Here is a 19,919-nt window from a genome sequence, read left to right as displayed (position 1 = left end):
CGATCTGCGACCCTCACTGCTGAGCGTTCTTTCAAACAGCCAAAGTAATCACTTAAGTCCAGCAATGATCTCCTTGGAGAAATCAAGTGATCCTCCCTACGAGTCGGCCTTGGAGGGCATCGCCCTCGGCGCTGGGCACAGCACGTCTTCCCCGCCCGGGCGCGGGAGGAGGGTTTAGGGACAGCGGCCGCACTCCGGACCCTTCTTCAGATTGCACAGGAGGAGTGCACAGGAGGAGGCGGCAGCGGAACCTTTCTCCTCCGCCTCGCTCTCGCTTCCACCCGTGCCCAGTTGGGGACGGACGCACTAGAGGCGACCTAAGCATGGAGACAGCGGGCTCTGGAACTGGGCAGCCGGCCTCTGGGCTGGAGGCTCCGGGGTCCACGGATGACCGGCTTTTCCTGGTTAAAGGTAAGGTGTGCTGTGGTGAGGTGCGCGCATCGGGGCGAGCTAACCCCGGACCCTGGCTTGCGCTGGAGCGGGTATTCACACACACATCCCGCTCTGAGAGCCCTTAGCTTGGGCTTGCTCCTGAGTTTAGCCCGCGGAGTCTCGCGGCCCCAGGGCAGGTAGGTAGCTTGTTGGGTGGAGTCTCCCCTTGGGCGGGGCGGGGCGGGGGGCAGATCCCGCCAACTATTCTCCTGGGCCTGCCATATTTCCCCATCACCTCTGCAGCTGTTCTCGAGCCTTGCCTTTTCTGATTGCCATCGTCTCTATCTCCCCGTGAGAAACTTCACGCCGTGGTCCCAGGGGAGAGGGGGAAGGGAAGCTATTCTCTGCGTTCGGGAATAATAACTCGGAATGACTCAAGGAACCAGAGGTCGTGAGGTCACGCAAGTTTCTCAGTCACTGGCATTTACTGTTAGCAAGAGCTGCTTAGCCATGGTTTCTTGAATTTCAAAAGTGATTTTGATTGTAACTCGAATAGTATCTTAAACTTACTTTTGTACGTCTTTTTAACCTCTTTTTATTTAATTTTTGAAATATCCCCCCTCCTCCCTGAAACTCTTGGCAGGTGGAATTTTTCTTGGTACTGTTGCTGCAGCGGGAATGCTAGCTGGATTTATTACAACATTATCATTGGCTAAAAAGAAAAGCCCTGAATGGTTCAATAAGGTTGGTGACACTGAAATCCATTCATAGCATCGTTATTGTTATTGTTTACAATATACAGCAGCTTTTGCATAGAAAAAGTAAAGAAAATATTGATGGCTTTCCACATTGCTTTAAGATGTGAATTTGTATACCCTTATGGATTCTAGAAATGTACAAATTAACCAACGGTCTTTATTTTCATTTAGAAAGATGTGCTTATGTGCTCTCTTAAATTTTAGCAGAACAAGACTTTGAAAGCTTGTCTGGTACATTTCCTATTCACAACATGACTTTAAATCTAAATTTGGGCCAGGTGTTGCGGCTCACACCAGTAATCCCAGCACTTTGGGAAGCCCAGAGGGGTGGATCACCTGAGGTCAGGAGTTTGAGACCAGCCTGGCCAACGTGGCGAAAACCCATCTCTACTAAAAATACAGAAATTAGCCGGGTAGCCTGCCGTGGTGGTGCACTCCTGTAGTCCCAGCTGCTCGGGAGGCTGAGGCAGGAGAATCAGTTGAACCCAGGAGGCGGAGGTTGTAGTGAGCCCAGATCGCACCACTGCACTTCAGCCTGGGTGACAGAGTGAGACTCTGTCTCAAAAATAAATAAATATTCACACAAATAACTGTGTAATTACAATTCGATGTGTGCTATGGAGGAAAAGTGTTATGTAAAACATCATAAAAAGTTTCCTTTCCAACTTACATTTATGTTTAATAGTCATACTTAAGTCTTATTGATACCATAATGGCAAGAGACCACATTTAAAGTGTGCTTGGATCCCCTCTGAATACTTATATGGAGCTTCCTAAATCACTGCTATGAACCTTGTGGGTCATTTTCTCCCTATGTTATAGAATGTTTTCAGAGCAGAAATATATTTTGTGGTGGAAATCAGAGTAGTGCCTTAACAGTAGAGTTTTGGTTGATTTCTAAATCTAAGTTATGTTAATCCTTGGCTCACTGATCATTTTAATAATCTGATAAAAACTAGGGATTCTCTGGGGCTGGGGGGAGCATGTACACATATTCACAACTTTCCATCCTATTTTGTTGTTCTGAGATTTAATCATCACAAATGCCCTTCAGGGTCTAACAGTAGTTTTAAAACTGTGGTCCACAGAACCCTGCTGATCCTTGATCCTTGGGTCCATGAAGTCAGAACTATTTTCATAATGATAGTAAGATGCTTGTACTAATGGTACAGAGGCAGTGGAGAGTAAAACTGCTGATACCTTGGTCTAACTAAGGCAGTAGCACCAAACTGTGCTGAAAGTCATTGTGTTCTTCATTACAAAGTACCTGTATTTTTTAAAGCCAGCTTTACTTAAAAATGCCCTTGTCAAAGAAATAAAATAATTTTATTAAATCATGACCCTCGAATAAACCTCTTTTTAATATTCTGTGTAAAGAAATGAGAAATACAAGGCCAGGCACGGTGGCTCACACCTGTAATCCCAGCACTTTGAGAGGCCGAGGCGGGCAGATCACAAGGTCAGGAGATCGAGACCATCCTGGCTAACATGGTGAAACCCCATCTCTACCAAAAATACAAAAAATTAGCCGGGTGTGGTGGTGGGCGCCTGTAGTCCCAGCTACTCTGGAGGCTGCGGCAGGAGAATGGCGTGAACCCGGGAGGTGGAGCTTGCAGTGAGATAGTGCCACTGCACTCCAGCCTGGGCGACAGAGCGAGACTCTATCTCAAAAAAAAGAAAACAAGAAAAAAAAAAAAAAAAAGAAATGGGAATTACATAAAGCATTTCTATTTTATACTGAAGTAGGATTTTTTTTTCTCTAGAAAAACAATTGAATTGCAAGCTGAACTAGCCACTTTTTTCCTATAGAATATCATTTTTCCTTGAAAGAACAACTGACAAACTATGCTTATTCATAAGTGGGTATTTGGCAGACATCTTAACAATGAATAAAATGAGCTTGTCTTTTCAAGCAAACAATTGTCAGTATTTATTGCCACTGATAAAATTCAAGCTTTCAAGTGAAAAATTAGATTTTAGAAAACTTTTATCTGTCATCATGAGCTTAACAGTTGCTTAATATTTAATGGTTTTTCCAATGAGATTTTATGGTGATATTAATGATGTGTTTTTTAAAATATTATTTTAATAAATGGTGTCAACAATTGAAAATCTATATAACTTGAAAGATCTATATAACCAGTATCTTCTGAATGAGCATGATACCTGGGCTTAAAGTCCATTCAAAGTGCAAAATAGACTAATGGATTTTAGTAAGAAATTACAAAAAAATTTATTGTTATGACTCCAGGTTCCATGTTGCAACTAATCCTTCATAAGTTATTTGATTTGGTGTATTATCAGAGAAGGAAAAGCTATTACAGTATTCTTCCCTTTTCCAAAGATGTGACCATATATCTGTGTGAGGCCAGATTTTACCAAAGTTTATTTTATCGTTTATTTTCACCAAAGGTAATATCTTGCAACAGACTGAATACAAAAGCAGATGTGAAAATTCATCTATTTTTTATTAAGCTAGACATTTAAAGGAGTAACAGGCCAGGTGCAGTGGTTCACGCCTGTAGTCCCAGCACTTTGGGCAGATCACTCTAGGCCAGGAGTTTGAGACCAGCCTGGGCAACACGGTGAAACCCCGTCTCTACTAAAAATACAAAAATTAGCTGGGCATGGTGGCATGCACCTGTAATCCCAGCTACTTGGGAGGCTGAGGCACGAGAATTGCTTGAACCCAGGAGGTGGAGGTTGCAGTGAGCTGAGATCATGCCACTACACTGCAGCCTGGGTGACAGAGCGAGACTGTCTCAAATAATAAAAAATAAATAAAAGAGTAACAAAAATGTAAAACATTGTCTCTCTTTGCACAGTTTCGTTTTGGAAAAGTAATTTTTCCTAAAAAATAGGCTTATATTAATCTAGAACGATTTACTATTTTTAAATGACTAATACAAATTAAGAATTTCTTAATTTTAATTTCTAATATATTAAATATTGATAAATACAACCCACCTAATTGAAAGTCTTTAGGGCCCAAGTGTAAAGGGATCCTGAGACCGGGAAGTTTGAGAACCCCTGTTTTAGATGGTTCTGTCTCCCTCTGGGAAAACATTGGAATTAGAGTATGACCACTTACCCAGACTCTGTTTCAGAGGTAAAATGGTTTGTAGAAGAACTCAGAGATTTTGGAGCACTTAATGCGTGTATACTGAGAAAGCACCAGTCTAAGAATGTCACTTAGTGTACTTCACAGTTGCCACCTGGAGGTCTTTTCTAACATGAATAATATCTAATATTTGAGTGCTTAGCATGTGCTGGCTGCTCTTCTGTGGGCTTCACTCACTGAACTCCCCTCACAGCCCTAGGCAGCACCGTTACATGTGGTCCCCATTAAAGGGCAGGAAACTGAGGCACAGATGAATTAAGCAACTTGCCCAACCTGGTACTCTTCCCATCTTTGGATACTTCTAGGGAAGAAATGTTACAATTTTTAGTAATATTGCTATTTAAATAGACTTCTGTCCATTAGCCTGGGATTCTAGATATTAAAACAGATTCAAATTGTAACCCCAGAGGACTTTAAAATGATAAACTTGTCAGTTGGGGACTGCCTACACTGCTTTTATTTTGGGATGATAGCTATCCTTTCAGTGTCCTGTTTTCATCGTCTTAGCTGTGTCTTATGCAAAACAACTGGGAGTTGAAAAGCAATAATAGATGCTGAATGGACTTTCATTTTTCTTTGTAATTTCCTGAATCAACAGAAAGAGGAAGGTGCAAGATAAAAGTGGCCAAGTAATCTGCTCTTGAGCTTCTTTGGTCGATCTATTAAAATAGATCAACATTTTCGTTAACTAGTATATCTTGCATTTGTACATCGGTCTCATAATTGGTAGACTAAATGAGGTGCCATAAGAGAAAATAACGTGTATTATATGTCTATTTGGTTAAAACAACTGAAGAAAATACATAATCACATGCAAAGTTTATTTATCTGAAATATCTGGTGCCCCTGCTTATCTTAACATTATGGCAGGAAAAAAATTCATAAAATAACTGAGTCATTTTAATACCCACTTATGTAGTGAGTAGATGAAAAGGGCAAGTCGTTCATCTTTCTGATATAGCTACAACTTCTGGAAAGTTATAAAAATCGATATTTTAAAAAATGTATTACACATATGAAAACACAGCCAAGGCCAGGCGCAGTGGCTCACGCCTGTAATCCCAGCACTTTGGGAGGGCGAGGCGGGCAGATCACAAGGTCAGGAGATCGAGACCATCCTGGCTAACACGATGAAACCCTGTCTCTATTAAAAATACAAAAAATTAGCCGGCAAGGTGCCGGGCGCCTGTAGTCCCAGCTACTTAGGAGGCTGAGGCAGGAGAATGGCATGAACCCGGGGGGCGGAGCCTACAGTGAGCACCATTGTACTCCAGTCTGGGCAGCAAGAGTGAAACTCCATCTCAAAAAAAAAAAAAAGAAAAAAAAATGCATTTGATTTACATAAAATTCATCCCAGGATTAGGCTGAAGAAAAGCTAAAACTGTGAACCGTATTTGTAAGTATGTCGCCGACCTTCTGACAAACTGAACGCTTTGCTCGTGGTAGTGCCACACATGAATAATAGGTTAATTTTATCACCTGCTTTTTCTTTTTTTTTTTTTTTTTTTTTTTTTTTTTTTTTTTTTTGAGACGGAGTCTCGCTCTGTCGCCCAGGCTGGAGTGCAGTGGCGCGATCTCGGCTCACTGCAAGCTCCGCCTCCCGGGTTCACGCCATTCTCCTGTCTCAGCCTCCCGAGTAGCTGGGACTACAGGCGCCCACAACCGCGCCCGGCTAATTTTTTGTATTTTTAGTAGAGACGGGGTTTCACCGTGGTCTTGATCTCCTGACCTTGTGATCCGCCCGCCTCAGCCTCCCAAAGTGCTGGGATTACAGGCGTGAGCCACCGCGCCCGGCTATCACCTGCTTTTTCAAGGGTTCTGGTAAGTGGTAGACGATAAGGGGCACCCTTATCTTCAGGCACAAGAGGTATTATAAATACAGAGTTCTCATTTAGAAAATAATTTTTCTGTTTCATCTTGGGGATTCTGTATACCCTAATTGCAGTGTGATTTGTTAATTTCAACTTCCATATACAAATGCCTTAATTTTAATTTAAGAAAAATAATGTGTTAGTGAGGAATAGTGTAGCCATATCTACATATGTACACATGTATGGCTAGCACATGTGGCTATATCTAAAGATCCTTTAACACAGTGTTATTTTTTGGCAAGTCAGTCTTTTCCTATAGCAAGTCAGCCAGTGTCCATTTGAAAATTTTGAACCATGGTATCTGAATGTCATGTGACATTCTTCCCCACAGAATAAAGCTTGTGATTAGATTTTTTTTAAAGTGAATAATGAAACTTAATAAAATAATTTAGAAAAAATCTTAATGACAGATCAATGTCTAACAATCAAGTTTCCACTAAGGTTCATTTTTGGATACAGACAACTAGTAATAACTCATTTCAGGCTGAGATGGGAGGATTGCTTTAGGCCAGGAGTTGGTACAAGAAAAAAAAAAAAAAATTAGCCAGATGTGATGGCGCACACCTATAGTCCTGGCAACTCTAGAGGCTGAGGTAGGGGGTGGGGTTGGGCGGGGGGATTGCTGAAGCCGAGGAGTTTGAGGCTACAGTGAGCTGTGATCATGCTGCTGCAGTGTAGTCTGGGTGACAGAGTGAGACTCAAAATAAATAAATAAGAAATAGATTGAACAATATAAAGGAAGTTATTGTAAAAAAGGAAAAGGACTCTAGTAAAGGGAAATGTATTTCCAGATGGAAGACAGGATGTTAAAAATTTGCTATCTCTTATCAGGTTAGGTTTAATGTCATTCTGTGAAAATGCCAATGAATGGGGGATAGAGAAATCTTGACAAAATGGTCTAGGATTTTTCTGGAAGAATTAACAGGCCTGGTGCCTTGCATACTCAAATATTTGTGAGTCAGAGAAGGCATGCAATTATTAAGTAGCAAAGCTAGAATTAGAACTTGGGTTAACCTAGCTTCCTAATATCATGTTGCTTGCAGAGAGAGAAATTTGCAAACACCCCCAGAGTGCTTATTCTTTCTGCACTGACTGTTTTTACCTCAACTTTTCTGTCTCATTTCAGGGAAGTATGGCCACGGCTGCATTACCGGAAAGCGGGTCTTCCCTTGCCTTGCGAGCTCTGGGCTGGGGCTCACTGTATGCATGGTGTGGGGTTGGTGTGATTAGCTTCGCAGTCTGGAAAGCTTTAGGAGTTCACAGTGTAAGTAACTACAGTCTTGTCACTGGTATCTAGATGTTTATTCTGCTGACTGTGTTCTAAATTTTCCTGGTTTTCAAATTTATTTGCATGTAGTTTGGTCACTGTCTAGGGAAATGATGACAGAGTGCGTGACTAAATTCTTACTAATAACTAGACAGCTTCTTATTACTAATAAATAAAATTTTTGAAGGTGGTAAAACTTCAAATAAATTAAGTAATGACTAATTTATAGCTAATGTTCTATATAAATTGACATTAGGGTAGGTGCAGTGGGTTACGCCTATAACCCCAGCACCTTGGGAGCCTGTGGCAGGCAAATCACTTGAACTCCAAAGTCCAAGACCAGCCTGGGCAATGTGATGAAATCCTGTCTCTACAAAAAAATCAGCTGGGTGTGGTGGCATGCACCTATAGTCCCAGCTACTCAGAAGGCTGAGGCAGGAGGATCACCTGAGCCTCACAGGCTGAGGCTGCAGTGAGCCAAGATCACTGCACTTCAGCCTTGGCAATAGAGTGAGACCCTGTCTCAAAAACAAAATAGAATAAATAAATAAATTGACATTAGCTGTTTGTTCAATAAAATTATTAATTTGGAGCAACTTTCTATGCTGTTTGACATCATATATATAATCTTTGTAAAAGAGTTAAAGCATTTTAAAATTAATTATTTAAATTATTAATGTGTTATTTATACATTTTTGGAAAAAATCCTAAAAGCTTGTGTGTGTGTGTGTGTGTGTGTCTATGTTTGTGTATATATGTAAAATTTATACCTCAAGTTACAGAGCATTACATTAAGAATGACTGCCTTCTTTTTTTTTTTAAACAACTGGTCGAAAGTTCTGTGGACCGGACCCTTCATGACCGGTGAGAATTGGCAGTAGTTTGAGATAGGTGGCAGTGGTAAAGTTGATGAAAACAGATTCTTGATATATTTTGAAGGTCAAGTCAGCAAAGATTTGTTGTTGATTGGATGTGGGGTGTGAGAAAGAGTGAAGTTGGATGTCATCAAGACTTTTGGCCTGAGCAACGGAAGGATGGGTGGGGGGCAGTGTGAGAAGAGGAGGCATTGGGAGATAATGTCAGGAGCTCGATCTGTGACTTGTGAGGTTGACACATCTGTTTGATAGTGAGATGGAGAGCAAGTAAGCAGTTAGATATAGAAGTTGAGAGTTAGGGGAGAAGTACAAGGTGAAGATTTGAATTTGAGACTCATCAGTATATGGGCAGCATATAAAGCCATGAGACTAGATTAACTCACCAAGGCAGTAAAGGTTGAAAGAGAAGAGAAGAGGTCTGAGGAAGGAACTCTTAGGGACTCCTAAGGTTAAGAGGTTGAGGAATGAGGGGAAAGTGCCCTGCTGAAGAGGGAAATCTCCTTGGCCTGGTGACTTAGACACTAGGTGAAGAAAACATTTCAAGGAGAAGCGACTGACTGTTGTATACTGGTGAGAAGTTACGTAAGATGATGACTGATAATTCACTGGGTTTGGCGGTGTGACAACCATTGGTGAAATGGTGGAGTAAAGTCTGAGTGATTCAAAAGGGGATGGAGGAGAATCAGAGGCAGTGTGTCTAGGTGAGTCTTGAGTTTTGCCACAAAGTGAAGGAAGGAAATGGAGTCATAGCTGGAAAAAGAATGGGATCAAGAGATAGTTTTTTACTCATTGTATTTTGCATTGGGAGAATTAACAGCGTGTATATGCTGATGAGAATGATTCAGCAGGGAGGAAGAAACTGGGGCAAGTTGGCAGGGTTGCAGGAACAACCTCATAGGCATTATTGAGCTTTTTATATTTAGTTTAATCTTAAAACATAAACATTGCGGTGCTTTTCACTCAGAATACATTGATAGACAGATGATGGTGCTTTTCTCCTAGTCTAACCTTTGTTTTTAAATTTTATTTTTATTTTTGACTTTTTGGAGACAGGGTCTTCCTCTGTCGCCCAGGGTGGAGTGCAATGGTGCGATCTCAGCTCACTGCAGCCTCCTGGGCTCAAGCAACCCTCCCACCTCAGCCTCCTGAGTAGCTGGGACCACAGGTGCATATGCCACGCTGCCTGGGTACTTTTTAAAAATTTTTTGTAGAGATGAGGTCTCACTATGTTGCCCAGGCTTGTTGCGAACTCCTGGACTCAAGTGATCTTCCGCGTCAGCCTCCTGAGTAGCTGGGACTGCAGGTGCATATGCCACTATGCCTGGCTACTTTTTAAAATTTTTTGTAGAGATGAGGTCTCACTCATCTGAGAGTGAGATGGTTGCAAACTCCCTGGACTCAAGTGATCTTCCGCCTCAGCCTCCCGAAGTGCTGGGATTAAAGGTGTGAGCCACTGCACCTGGCCCTCACCTTGATTTTCGAGTTGACTTTGCTGGCTAGTCATTGTTTGTAATGCTAAATTAGAGATTGCTTGAAAAGACAGAAAATCTGTGACTGAAGATTTTTCATGATTTTTGCTGTTAACCTCAATTTTGCTTTTGACCAATATAAAACCACTTTTTCCATTTTAGGCATTGTACAGACATTTTAGATGTAGCAAATTATTTAATCTTCATAATAACTATCTAGCAGATATTAATATCCCCCATTTTATAAATGAGGAAATTGGGGTTCAAAGAGGTTAAATCACTTGCCCAAGGTCACATAGCTTGTAACTGGCAGTGTCAAGATTTAAACTCAGGTCTGAATCTTCAGATTATTAAGTAGTACTTAGTAATAAAGTTATTAAGCTTCTAGTTTCTATAAAAATGACAGTCTGCTAGCACTTTACATGAACTGTGTGGAACTGATATGTGATGTTTGCAGTGCTGAGTAATGTGGGTCACAAACTTAGTAAAATGTTAAGGTATTTGAAAACACAAATAGTCTTGCTTAGAAGAATCAATCCCAGTTTTCATAAACCAATAAAATTAGGTTATCTGAATTATACACTTGATAATTCAATGTTTATGGGCTAGAATAATCCAACTGTGCAAGAGTAATCCAATTTTTTATTCATAATTATTATGGAATTTCATTTCACATAGAACACATACCTTAAATATAAACATACATTTGTATTTCACACAGTGGCATATCATTTAATCAGAGGTTCCAAAGAAGGAGAGGTATTGGAAGCTATGTTGTTACCAAACAAAGCAGATACGTTTGCCCGGCATTGAAGATGGGTAGAATGTGAACTTCTTTGTTTTTTGGCATTAATACAAGGATTGCTGCCTAAATAAGATATTTTGGGGAGAAAAAATATTTTCTGGTTGGTACTACTGAATATAAGAATATGTGGAAACCTTTTATATTGCATCTTTATGTCATCCAGTGATAAGTAGGAAATATCTACTCAGTCTCTGCTGGGTACCTGGGATTGGGTTAGGTGCTGAGACCACAAAGAAAGACAGAGTTCCTGACATCTTTATGTCTAACTAAAAAGAGAGACTGCATATACACTCTCTCTACATATAGATCATTAGGCATATCAGTTTGATCTCCATGTCTGAGAAGGCCCACAGAAAGATGAACCCACTGATACCTTTTCAAGGACACATCTTTTAAAGGTGGTAGTGTTTGCTAATTTGCTGGTTTGTTCATTCTAAATTCATTTGTGGGCTTCCCCTGAACCATACACTGTGCAAAGACAGGGCTACCCTGTAAAGTGGTAAGCATTTCCTGTTGACTTTCTAAGAAAATTCTTATGGTATGACCCTGCTCTGAGGCTTGCAGACAGCAATGTGGTATATTCAGCTCAGCATTTAGAGAGTTTTGATGATAATTCTGAGGTTACCCTGAGTCCAGTAAGAACTTGTCACTGTGTATGTACTGTCTCATCTTTGTATGACTAAGAAAACAGTCTCAGTCAGAAAATGTTGAACAGAAATGGTCCAAGTCTTTGCACTCAATAAATAATTGAGATGATCTTTCTAGATAAATGCACGTAAATCAAAATCAACTCCAGTGTTAAATAATTGTAAGTAGCTAGCTTGAATTGTATTAAATCTCTGATAGAAACCCAGTTCCAATACAAAAGAGTGCCATCTAATGGCTAACCTAAAGCATCTTGATGAAAGTCCTTGTAGTTCCTATTTTAATTCACAGCTACATCTGCTGGCCTAAAAGGGAACATGTTTAAAATGCTTAAAGTGAAACTTCAGTTTCTTAGAAGTATTTTGGTTTTATTGTTTGTTTATTCATAATTATTCTGCAATTTCATTTCACATAGAACACATATAATAACATTAAATATAAACACGTGTATTTTACACAGCGGTATATCATTTAATCAGAGGTTCTAAAGAAGGAAAGGTAGGAGAAGATGTTGTGTTAGACCAAGGCAGGTAAGTTTGCCCAGCATTGACAATGGGGAGAAATCAGTGCCAGTTCAATATCTACCCTGCTCCCCTGCCCAGCCTGGCCGGCAAGCACGGCTTGACTATCAGTTTGTGTTCATCAGTGAATTTCAAATATGCTATTTTATTATTTGATTATAATTAAGATAGCACTAATTTTATCACAATAACTTAATTGTGGAAAAAAAGATGAACGTTTCGTTTGGGTTTGTAGTCTCCTACATCAGCTGTGTACATGATCATGAGAATGCACGCTGGGGCACTACGATGAGGCCGAGTGAGTGCGTGCTGGGGCACTATGATTCGGTTGTTTTATCAGGACAGATAGTTTAAGTTTGGAGAATAGTTGAGGTAAATGCTCTAAGGAACTCTTGTACTAAGTAGTAATTCCCAAACTATCAAAAAAGAAAAAAAAACCTTGCTGTTTACATATAGTTATTTACATGTAACTCAAGAGCAGTGACCTTTAAACTTTTTTACCTTTTATTATTTATAGTAGGTGTTGATACTTGAAGGATTCTGAAGAGGTTTCCGTTATTTATAGGTAGACTACCTTGACTTTTTTCCTCCCCTTAGAAGGAGAAACATTAAATATCTAAATAATTCCTAGTTGGTATGATTAGAACTTTTATTAAGGGAGTATGCTCTATGTCTGTGGACCTGTGCTTATGTTTGTGGGGAGGTGGTTATCTCAAAGGACTGGCAGAATTATCATTGCTAACTTTTACTGGGGCTTCTAGAGAATGCATTCATGGTGCCTAGTATAGTAGGAATCTACAGATAATTTATAGTTCTTGTCCTCACAGGAGCTGAAACCTCAATTGTAATAAAAACCATCAGCAAAAATGTTATTAGTTATTGTGAAATACTTTAAATTGTCCAGTTATTTAACTTTTAAAATTAATGTATAAATGAAGGGAGTTTTTTATTTGTTTTTTACCCCTTTACCATGGGATAAGAAGTATTTGTTCGCTGGGCGGTGGCTCATGTCTGCAGTCTCAGCACTTTGGGAGGCTGAGGCAGGAGGATTGCTTGAGTCTAGGAGTTTGAGACCAGCTAGGCAACATAGCGAGACCCTGTTTTCACAAAAAAGTTTAAAAAATTAGCCGGGCATGGTGGCACGTGCCCGTAGACCCAGCTACTCAGGAGGCTGAGGTGTGAGAGGAGCACTTGAACCTGGCTGGGAGGCTGAGAGTGTAGCAAGCCAAGATCACACCACTGCACTCCAGCCTGGATGACAGAGACCCTGTTTAAAAACAAATAAACAAACGAAAACAGTATTTATCTTCTATATATATATTGAGGACCTTTTTATTCAAAAAAGAAAAAAAAGACAGCCTTGGGTATTTTTTGTAAAAATATGTACTCGTTTAAAAAAAAAAATCAATGTGGAAAAGTACAAAAAAAAGCAAAAATCACCAGAAATCCTACTAAGCTGTAATCATAATTACAGTAGAAACATCATTTTGGACCATCTTGTGTAGGCATATTCATAGAATTGTATAGAAATGCTGTTTTACTGCCTGCTACTCTGGAATCTTTTTTCACTGAACAGTCACAGGAACATCTTTGCACAGCAGAGTATATGAATCTCCATCACTTTTAATCACTGTATGGAACGCTATTGTATGTTATAATCTATTTAATCAGTCTCCTGCCAGTGGCGTTTAGATTGTAATTTTTCACTATTAAATACCATAAGGAATCAGTAGGCATACATCTTGTTGCACAAAAGATGTTACTGTTTGTTGAGTCAAAGTGCATTTTTAAAATGTTTTTGATATTTGTTGCTAACCAGCCCTCCAGAAAAGTTTATACAAAATGCGTAAGAGTTTCCTGGCATCCTTGCCCTGCTTGCCTTGCTTCTATTGCTCTGAAACTTTACCAATCTGATTGATAGAAAATAATCCACTCCCACCCCCAACTGTCTTTCTTCCTGTATTTTTCCTGAGTCCTTGCTGCTAGAAAGGCTTTTATGGAAGTGACTTGTGATTGGAGTCTTGCACAGCTTTCCAGGGCCCCGTCTTGCCTCCTCCTCTGCTGATAGATGCTGCTTCTTTTTCAAGAGCCCAGACCTCTTTTTCTTTAAAAAACAAAAAGTAAAACATGTAAATAAAACAGATATATTTTAAATATGTCTCTATAAATGGACATTATACTTTCCTATTATAAGAGAGAATCTTTAAGGGAAGTAAAATTCTATCTTTCCTCTAGGACAGTATTGGATGTACTCCAATAAAATGTATTTTCTCCATTTCTTTTTTGTAGCTGCTCCTAGGTATAATTTTGTTTTGTTTTGTTTCGTTTGTTTGAGACGGAGTCTCGCTCTGTTGCCCAGGCTGGAGTGCAGTGGTGTGATCTTGGCTTACCGCAAGCTCCACCTCCCGGTTTCAGAGCATTCTCCTGCCTCAGCCTCCTGAGTAGCTGGGACTAGAGGCACCCACCACCACTCCTGGCTAATCTTTTTGTATTTTTTTTAGTAGAGACAGGGTTTCACCGTGTTAGCCAGGATGGTCTCGATCTCCTGACCTCGTGATCCGCCCGCCTCGGCCTCCCAAAGTGCTGGGATTACAGGTGTGAGCCACCGCGCCCGGCTGCTCCTAGGTATAATTTTTATGATAATATTTAGGCTCACTTCTGAGTAACCTTATGACCAACTGGAGGGCCTTAGCTAATAATTATAATCAAGTTTCTTTTGGCTCCTTGCTAATTTAAGTTTCACTGGTAGTCTGGTGTTTCTCTTACCAGTACATTTATTCCTGCATTATTTTTTACCTGTTCATCTTGAAGCAGCATTGTGGAGTGACTGCTAGAACCCCATATGTAAATAGTAAAACTGTGAAAAAGCTTAGAAATGTTTAACTCTGACGATCTCTAAGGAGGGAAATAGACTTTAAGTGCTGTGTACTTTCATTGGCTTAGATCAAAGATTAAAAGCAAACCTGAGTCTCTTGGCCAATTGTTTAATGGCAGCCACTTCTAAGGGATCTTCAGGGGAAGTCTGAGAAGCGGCTGAAACATTTCCCTCTGCCTCCTTGCTTAATCTAATTTCAGTGCTTCCAGAGATCTCTACCAGCTTCTGCCCCCAGGAAGCAAGCCTCAATTTCTTATTCTGATTACCATACATCAGCGTATTCGGCCTCGTTTCCACTTCTTCATAGTGCTCACTAGAACTCCCAGAACAGTCCATCATGATCCTGCAAAGGTAGTTCCACCTGTCACACTCTTGGGCCTTCAAACAGCTTGAGGACTGAGGAATATTTTCCCGGAAACATTTTTAAATGAATTGGAAGTAGCACTGCACATCAGTGAGTAAGTTCAAGTCAGAGGTGACAAGAACATCTCCATAACCCTTTTCCCCATTCCATTGCAGCTCTAATAGGCTTAACATTGTAGTGGAGAGAGGCACTTGATATATATGTGGACAAGCAGTTTAGTGACAGAGAACCCGAATCACAGGGACTTACTCTGTTTAAGGTGGGAGATAATGACCAATGTACTTTTTTAAAAAGCCAAGCAGGGGAATCAGCTGTTTTGGCATATTTCCAAAATACCTCTTTCAAAACCCACCAGTTTCCTTGTATAAGTAAAATAGGGCCCCAAGCATTTTATCAAGTGGGAATGTGTGACAAGGACTAGGACACATCAGCTCTGCCATAAAAGCTTTTTTGTTCTCAGACTTGACACAGATTAGACTTCATCACCTCAATAATGTTCCCAGCCGTATCCCACAGGAGGAAGGTAGCCTTGATTTCACTTGGGTTTTCTTTTTCTTTGTCCTTAATTCTTAGACTGAGCTTAGAAAATTGGGCACACATGAGCAGATCTCTCTAAGTAAAGCATTGTGAACTGGAGATCTGATAGCATTTGCTTCCCCCTTAAGCTCCGTTTTAAAAGCTACTTATGATTGATTAGTCACTTACAAACCTAAAACTGTGGGACAGTACTACATTAATATACAGTTGATATGTACAGTTTGTAAGTATTCACTTACAAGTATATCAGAAAATGATGTTCTCGGAAATGGATTTTTCTACCTGAAATGCTTCTAACAATTTTAAGAAGAAATCATTTTCTAATGTGCTATATATTTTTCCACTATGTAAATTGTGCTGAACATAACTTATTTAACTTTTTCTTAGTGACTCAGATCTATCATTTATTGTTTGCTTCTTATACTGACAGATTCTAGGCTTTTATAGTCATTCCTTTATTCTTTTTATGAGTTTTCTCGATTCCAGTTTGGCTCTTGTAACTTCCAACTGTCCCATTTACTTGTGAAATATTGCTGCTTTATTTTACGCAGTTATGCTTAAGGTTCTTTTTTTTACCCCCCTTATCTCTTCTTCACAGGTTCCAGCCACTCTGATGCCTTCATTTACACCCTGAGCTCTAGGCTCATGGGCCCACTTGACTGGACACAGGTGCTTGGATGACCTGCAGGCATCCCATGTGTCCCTCAGTGAACTGTCATTTGTCCCCAACTACAACCTACTCCTGAGTCATTCTCCCTATGAATAGCAGCATCACCCACAAAGCTGCCCAGAGAGAAAAGCCAGGTGGCCATTCCTGACCACACTCTTTCTCACCCCTGCATCTAATCAGTCACCAAACCTTGCTTTTCCCTGACCCCCACAGCCACTATAGTCGATGGCACCTTCTTGCTTCAAGATGATTCGGACAGCTGTCTCTGTTCTCCCTGCCTCCCTGCCTTGCCTCTCTGCAGCCCTTTCTCCACCTTTCTGCCAAAGCGCTCTGGCCTTCACTTTCTCTGGACTTACCATGCACACTGCCTTTCTTCCTGTTACCAGGGATAAAAGGTTGATGCTGCTGCCAGAGGCCCACCCCTGCCATTTGGGCATTAGATCCTGCCCCTTGTCATCTACAAGGGACCTTGCCCCCATCGTTATCCTCAGCCTTAGCTGATTGTCACGTGTTCCTTCTCTGCTGCGGTGTGTACAGACATGCTCTAGCTTATCCCACCTCTAGAAGTTCTCTCTAGATATTCCTTAACCTCCTCCAGCTACCAGCCCATTTGTCTGCTCCCCATTACACAAAAAAACTTCCTGAAACAGTTGTCCGTGGTCACTGCCTCCACTTCCTCCGCTTCCTGCTCTCAGTCCAGCTCCTTGCCCCAGCGCTGCACTGGAACTGCTATTAAGGTTGCCAGTGCCCTCCTTGGTGCCAGATCTTACTTTATCCTCTGTTACTTGCCCTCCCAGCAACGTTTGGCACAATGGAACCCCAACCCCCGCCTCCTGAAACACTGTGGCTTCCGAGATACCTTCAACCTCACTGGCCGGTTTGCCTGTTTCTTGTGCCAGCCCCTCCCCCGGCCAGCCTCTCAACATCAGTGTCCAGTAGCTCCTACTTAGACTCTTCTGTCCTCAGCCCCTTGACTCTTTCGTCCAGTCCCTGCCATGTTAAAACAAACAGTACAATCTGATGCCATCCAGAGATATAGCCCCAGTCCTGACCTTCAGATTGGCCTCTCAGCTTCGTATTGTGCGCCCTCACAAGTATGTCACAAAGGCGTGTCAATGACCCATGTCCCATCTAGAGTGCTTGATTTCCTCACTTTATTCCCAACTTGCTCCTCCCTTGGTTTTCCCCATTTCATAAATGCCACCATCATCCCATCCTTCCACTTCAAACCAAAAACATCGATGAGAATCCTCTTAGATTCTCTCATTTCCCTTCGTTCCCTTCATCTGATGCACGCAAGTCCTGCTTGTCAGCTCTGCTGCTGAACACGGCCTGCCTCCATCTCTCCACATCCATTCCTCTCTTGCCTAGTGTTTTAAGTTGCCTCTCCAGTTTCCCGGCCTCTTCCTTATTCCCTCTAGAATTTTTTTCTCCACATAGCAGCCAGAGATATTTTTAAAATGTAAGTCAGATCATGCTCCTTCCTTATTTAAAACCCTTCAGTGGCTTCCTGTTGAAGAAGGTTTACGTGAGGTAGCCCCGCCAACCTCACTGACCTCATCTTGAGCCACCACAATTGCCCACCTCATCTGTCCCCACTGCACTCCAGCCCTGCCAGCCTTCTTATTCCTTCAGCACACAAGCCTGTTCCTGCCTAGGGCCTTTATTCTAGCTTTGCCCAGGAAACTCCTTCCCCAGGTCCTTGTATCGCTGGCTCTTTGCTGCTGTCCAAGGTTTCAACCCAAACTTAATTCACCTCCTCAGAGCAGCTTCTCCAGATGTCTTCATTCCCACCACCCAGTTACTCTCTGAAATTATCCTATTTTCTTTTCTTTGTAGCGCCTGTTGCAAAACGAGATGATATTGACTATTGTCTTGTTTTATCAGTCTTCACAAAAAGAATGTAAATTCTGAGAGTAGAGACCTTTATCTTGGTCATTGTTATATCCTCACACCTGTAACAGTGCCTAATGCATTGTAGGTGTTTAGTAAGTATTTATTGAATGCAATCTGATCACATCACTTCTACCATTTCATTTCAGTGGCTCTCTCTCTGTCTTTTTCGTTTTTTTTTTTTTTTTTTTGACAGAGTCTCGCTCTGTCACCCAGGCTGGAGTGCAGGGGCACAATCTTGGCTCACTGAAACCTCTGCCTCCTGGGTTCAACAGTTTTCCTGCCTCAGCCTCCTAAGTAGCTGGACTACAGGCATGCACCACCACACTGGACTGATTTTGGTATTTTTTGTAGAGACGGGGTTTCACCATGTTGGCCAGGCTGGTCTGGAATGCCTGAACTCAAGTGATCCACCTGCCTCAGCCTCCTGAGGTGTTTGGATCAAAACAGGTGTAAGTCACCGCCCCCGGCCTAATGAATTTTAATTTCTTTGCTTTCCATGTTTTATGCCACATTATAAGTTTTCCTTTTTAATGATTAACACAAGTGTCTCTTTTACATTGCATCAAAAATTATGTATAAGATGCTGCTTTCAAAGAACAAAAATGTGATTGGGATGATTTATTAGAAGAGCTTGCCAATTCATTTCATATTTAAATACCATAAACAGGAAGTTGATCCCAGCATTGCTCTTTGAATTGACTTTTTGCCTTTATTCTATCCTTTGTGGCCCTCTGTCTTTCCTCCAGTTTTCCCAGTATTGCTGACAAAGTGAAATATTTTCATGTGCTGGGATTTGCAGAGACCCCCCGACATGAGAATTACTGAGCAATAGAATTAGAGCCCACTTATTTATTTTAAAACTACAATTTGCATTCTATGATTTTTCAAATCACAAAGAAGACTTTCAAAATAATTGTGTTTATATAATGTTCCCCTTGCATGCTGGTGAGTTTATGGCCTATTTCAGATCAGCTTATAATAATTAACACTGCTTTCGTTGTATCCCTTTTTCCCCCTTAAACAAGGGTTTTTGTGTGCTGATTATTTTTTTAAAGGTTTCCAAAGAACAAAACATTTTAAATAACTTTAAAGGATAAAAATAGTCTTTCTGCCACTGCATATTTGTTCTAATGCCTTTCTAACACTGTAATAGGTTTTTGTTTTTGTTTTGTTTTTTAATGTTTTAACTTGGTAAAAGTGGGTATTGGCTTTGAAAATAGCCACAAAATCTTGCAGCTTATCCAAAGCTTTACTTGAAATATATGCATCAACTTTCTGAAGATGCCCCAGTGGGTACCACTTTTACTTACCCTCATTTTACTTACCCTCATTTTCAGAACTCTCTAAGGTCTGTAGCCCCACCTTTCTGTCACTCTCACCTTTTAGCCCACTCTCCAGCCTTACTCACTCAGCTCTATGGTTATTCATTCTTTTCTACTACATTTACCAAATCCCTATTCATGTGCCCAGCTCTGTTCTAGAGGACAGGAATATGCCGGTAAATAAAAGGTGATCCTTCTTGCAGTGGCACATTCATAAGTATTTTACATTTAATTGTGTGTGATAAATCCTATAATGGAGAGAGGTACAAAGTACAGTGATGAAATAGGCTTTTAGAAAGCCAGTTCTGCTTAGGGGATTGGCAAAGATTGGTGAGAGAATGGAATATCAGAACTGGACTCTCAGAGAGGAAAAGGAGGATTTGAGAGCTGGGTGTGAGTCCAGGTGAAAGGAATAGTGACTTAGTGGCAACCATTCTTGGCTCAGGGACTTGCTGCTTGTTTTCATTTCCTGCTTCCTCCCTCCTAAGTGGTACAACCAAAAGTACTGAGGTGTAATCCTGCCATTAGCTATAATACTGTACTGCGGTTTG

General features: G+C 40.9%; 1 protein-coding gene and 1 long non-coding RNA gene across 3 annotated transcripts in view; one reads left to right on the top strand and one right to left on the bottom strand.

The window, feature by feature from the left end:
* Positions 1–261: 261 nt before the first annotated feature.
* LOC105478734 (transmembrane protein 242) overlaps positions 262–19,919 on the top strand; it is a 35,626-nt gene continuing 15,968 nt past the window's right edge. The window contains exons 1-3 of one of the 2 annotated variants that reach the window (XM_011736330.3): positions 262–411; positions 1,016–1,116; positions 7,249–7,386. In XM_011736330.3, coding sequence (XP_011734632.2) covers positions 324–411; positions 1,016–1,116; positions 7,249–7,386 — 327 coding nt within the window. In that variant the 5' untranslated portion in view covers positions 262–323. The remainder of the gene's footprint in view (positions 412–1,015; positions 1,117–7,248; positions 7,387–19,919) is intronic. The other variant, XM_011736329.3, reaches the window with a different exon arrangement.
* On the bottom strand, positions 10,460–17,698 carry LOC139363336 (uncharacterized). Its single transcript, XR_011623485.1, has 3 exons — positions 17,010–17,698; positions 14,668–14,922; positions 10,460–13,808 (listed from the first exon to the last, which is right to left on the bottom strand). It is a non-coding gene; the product is annotated as an uncharacterized lncRNA (long non-coding RNA).

The sequence above is a fragment of the Macaca nemestrina genome, chromosome 5 (genome assembly GCF_043159975.1).
Source record: "Macaca nemestrina isolate mMacNem1 chromosome 5, mMacNem.hap1, whole genome shotgun sequence".
NCBI lineage: Eukaryota > Metazoa > Chordata > Mammalia > Primates > Cercopithecidae > Macaca > Macaca nemestrina.
Note: the sequence above shows the minus strand (reverse complement) of the source record. Positions and strands in the feature narration are given on the sequence as shown.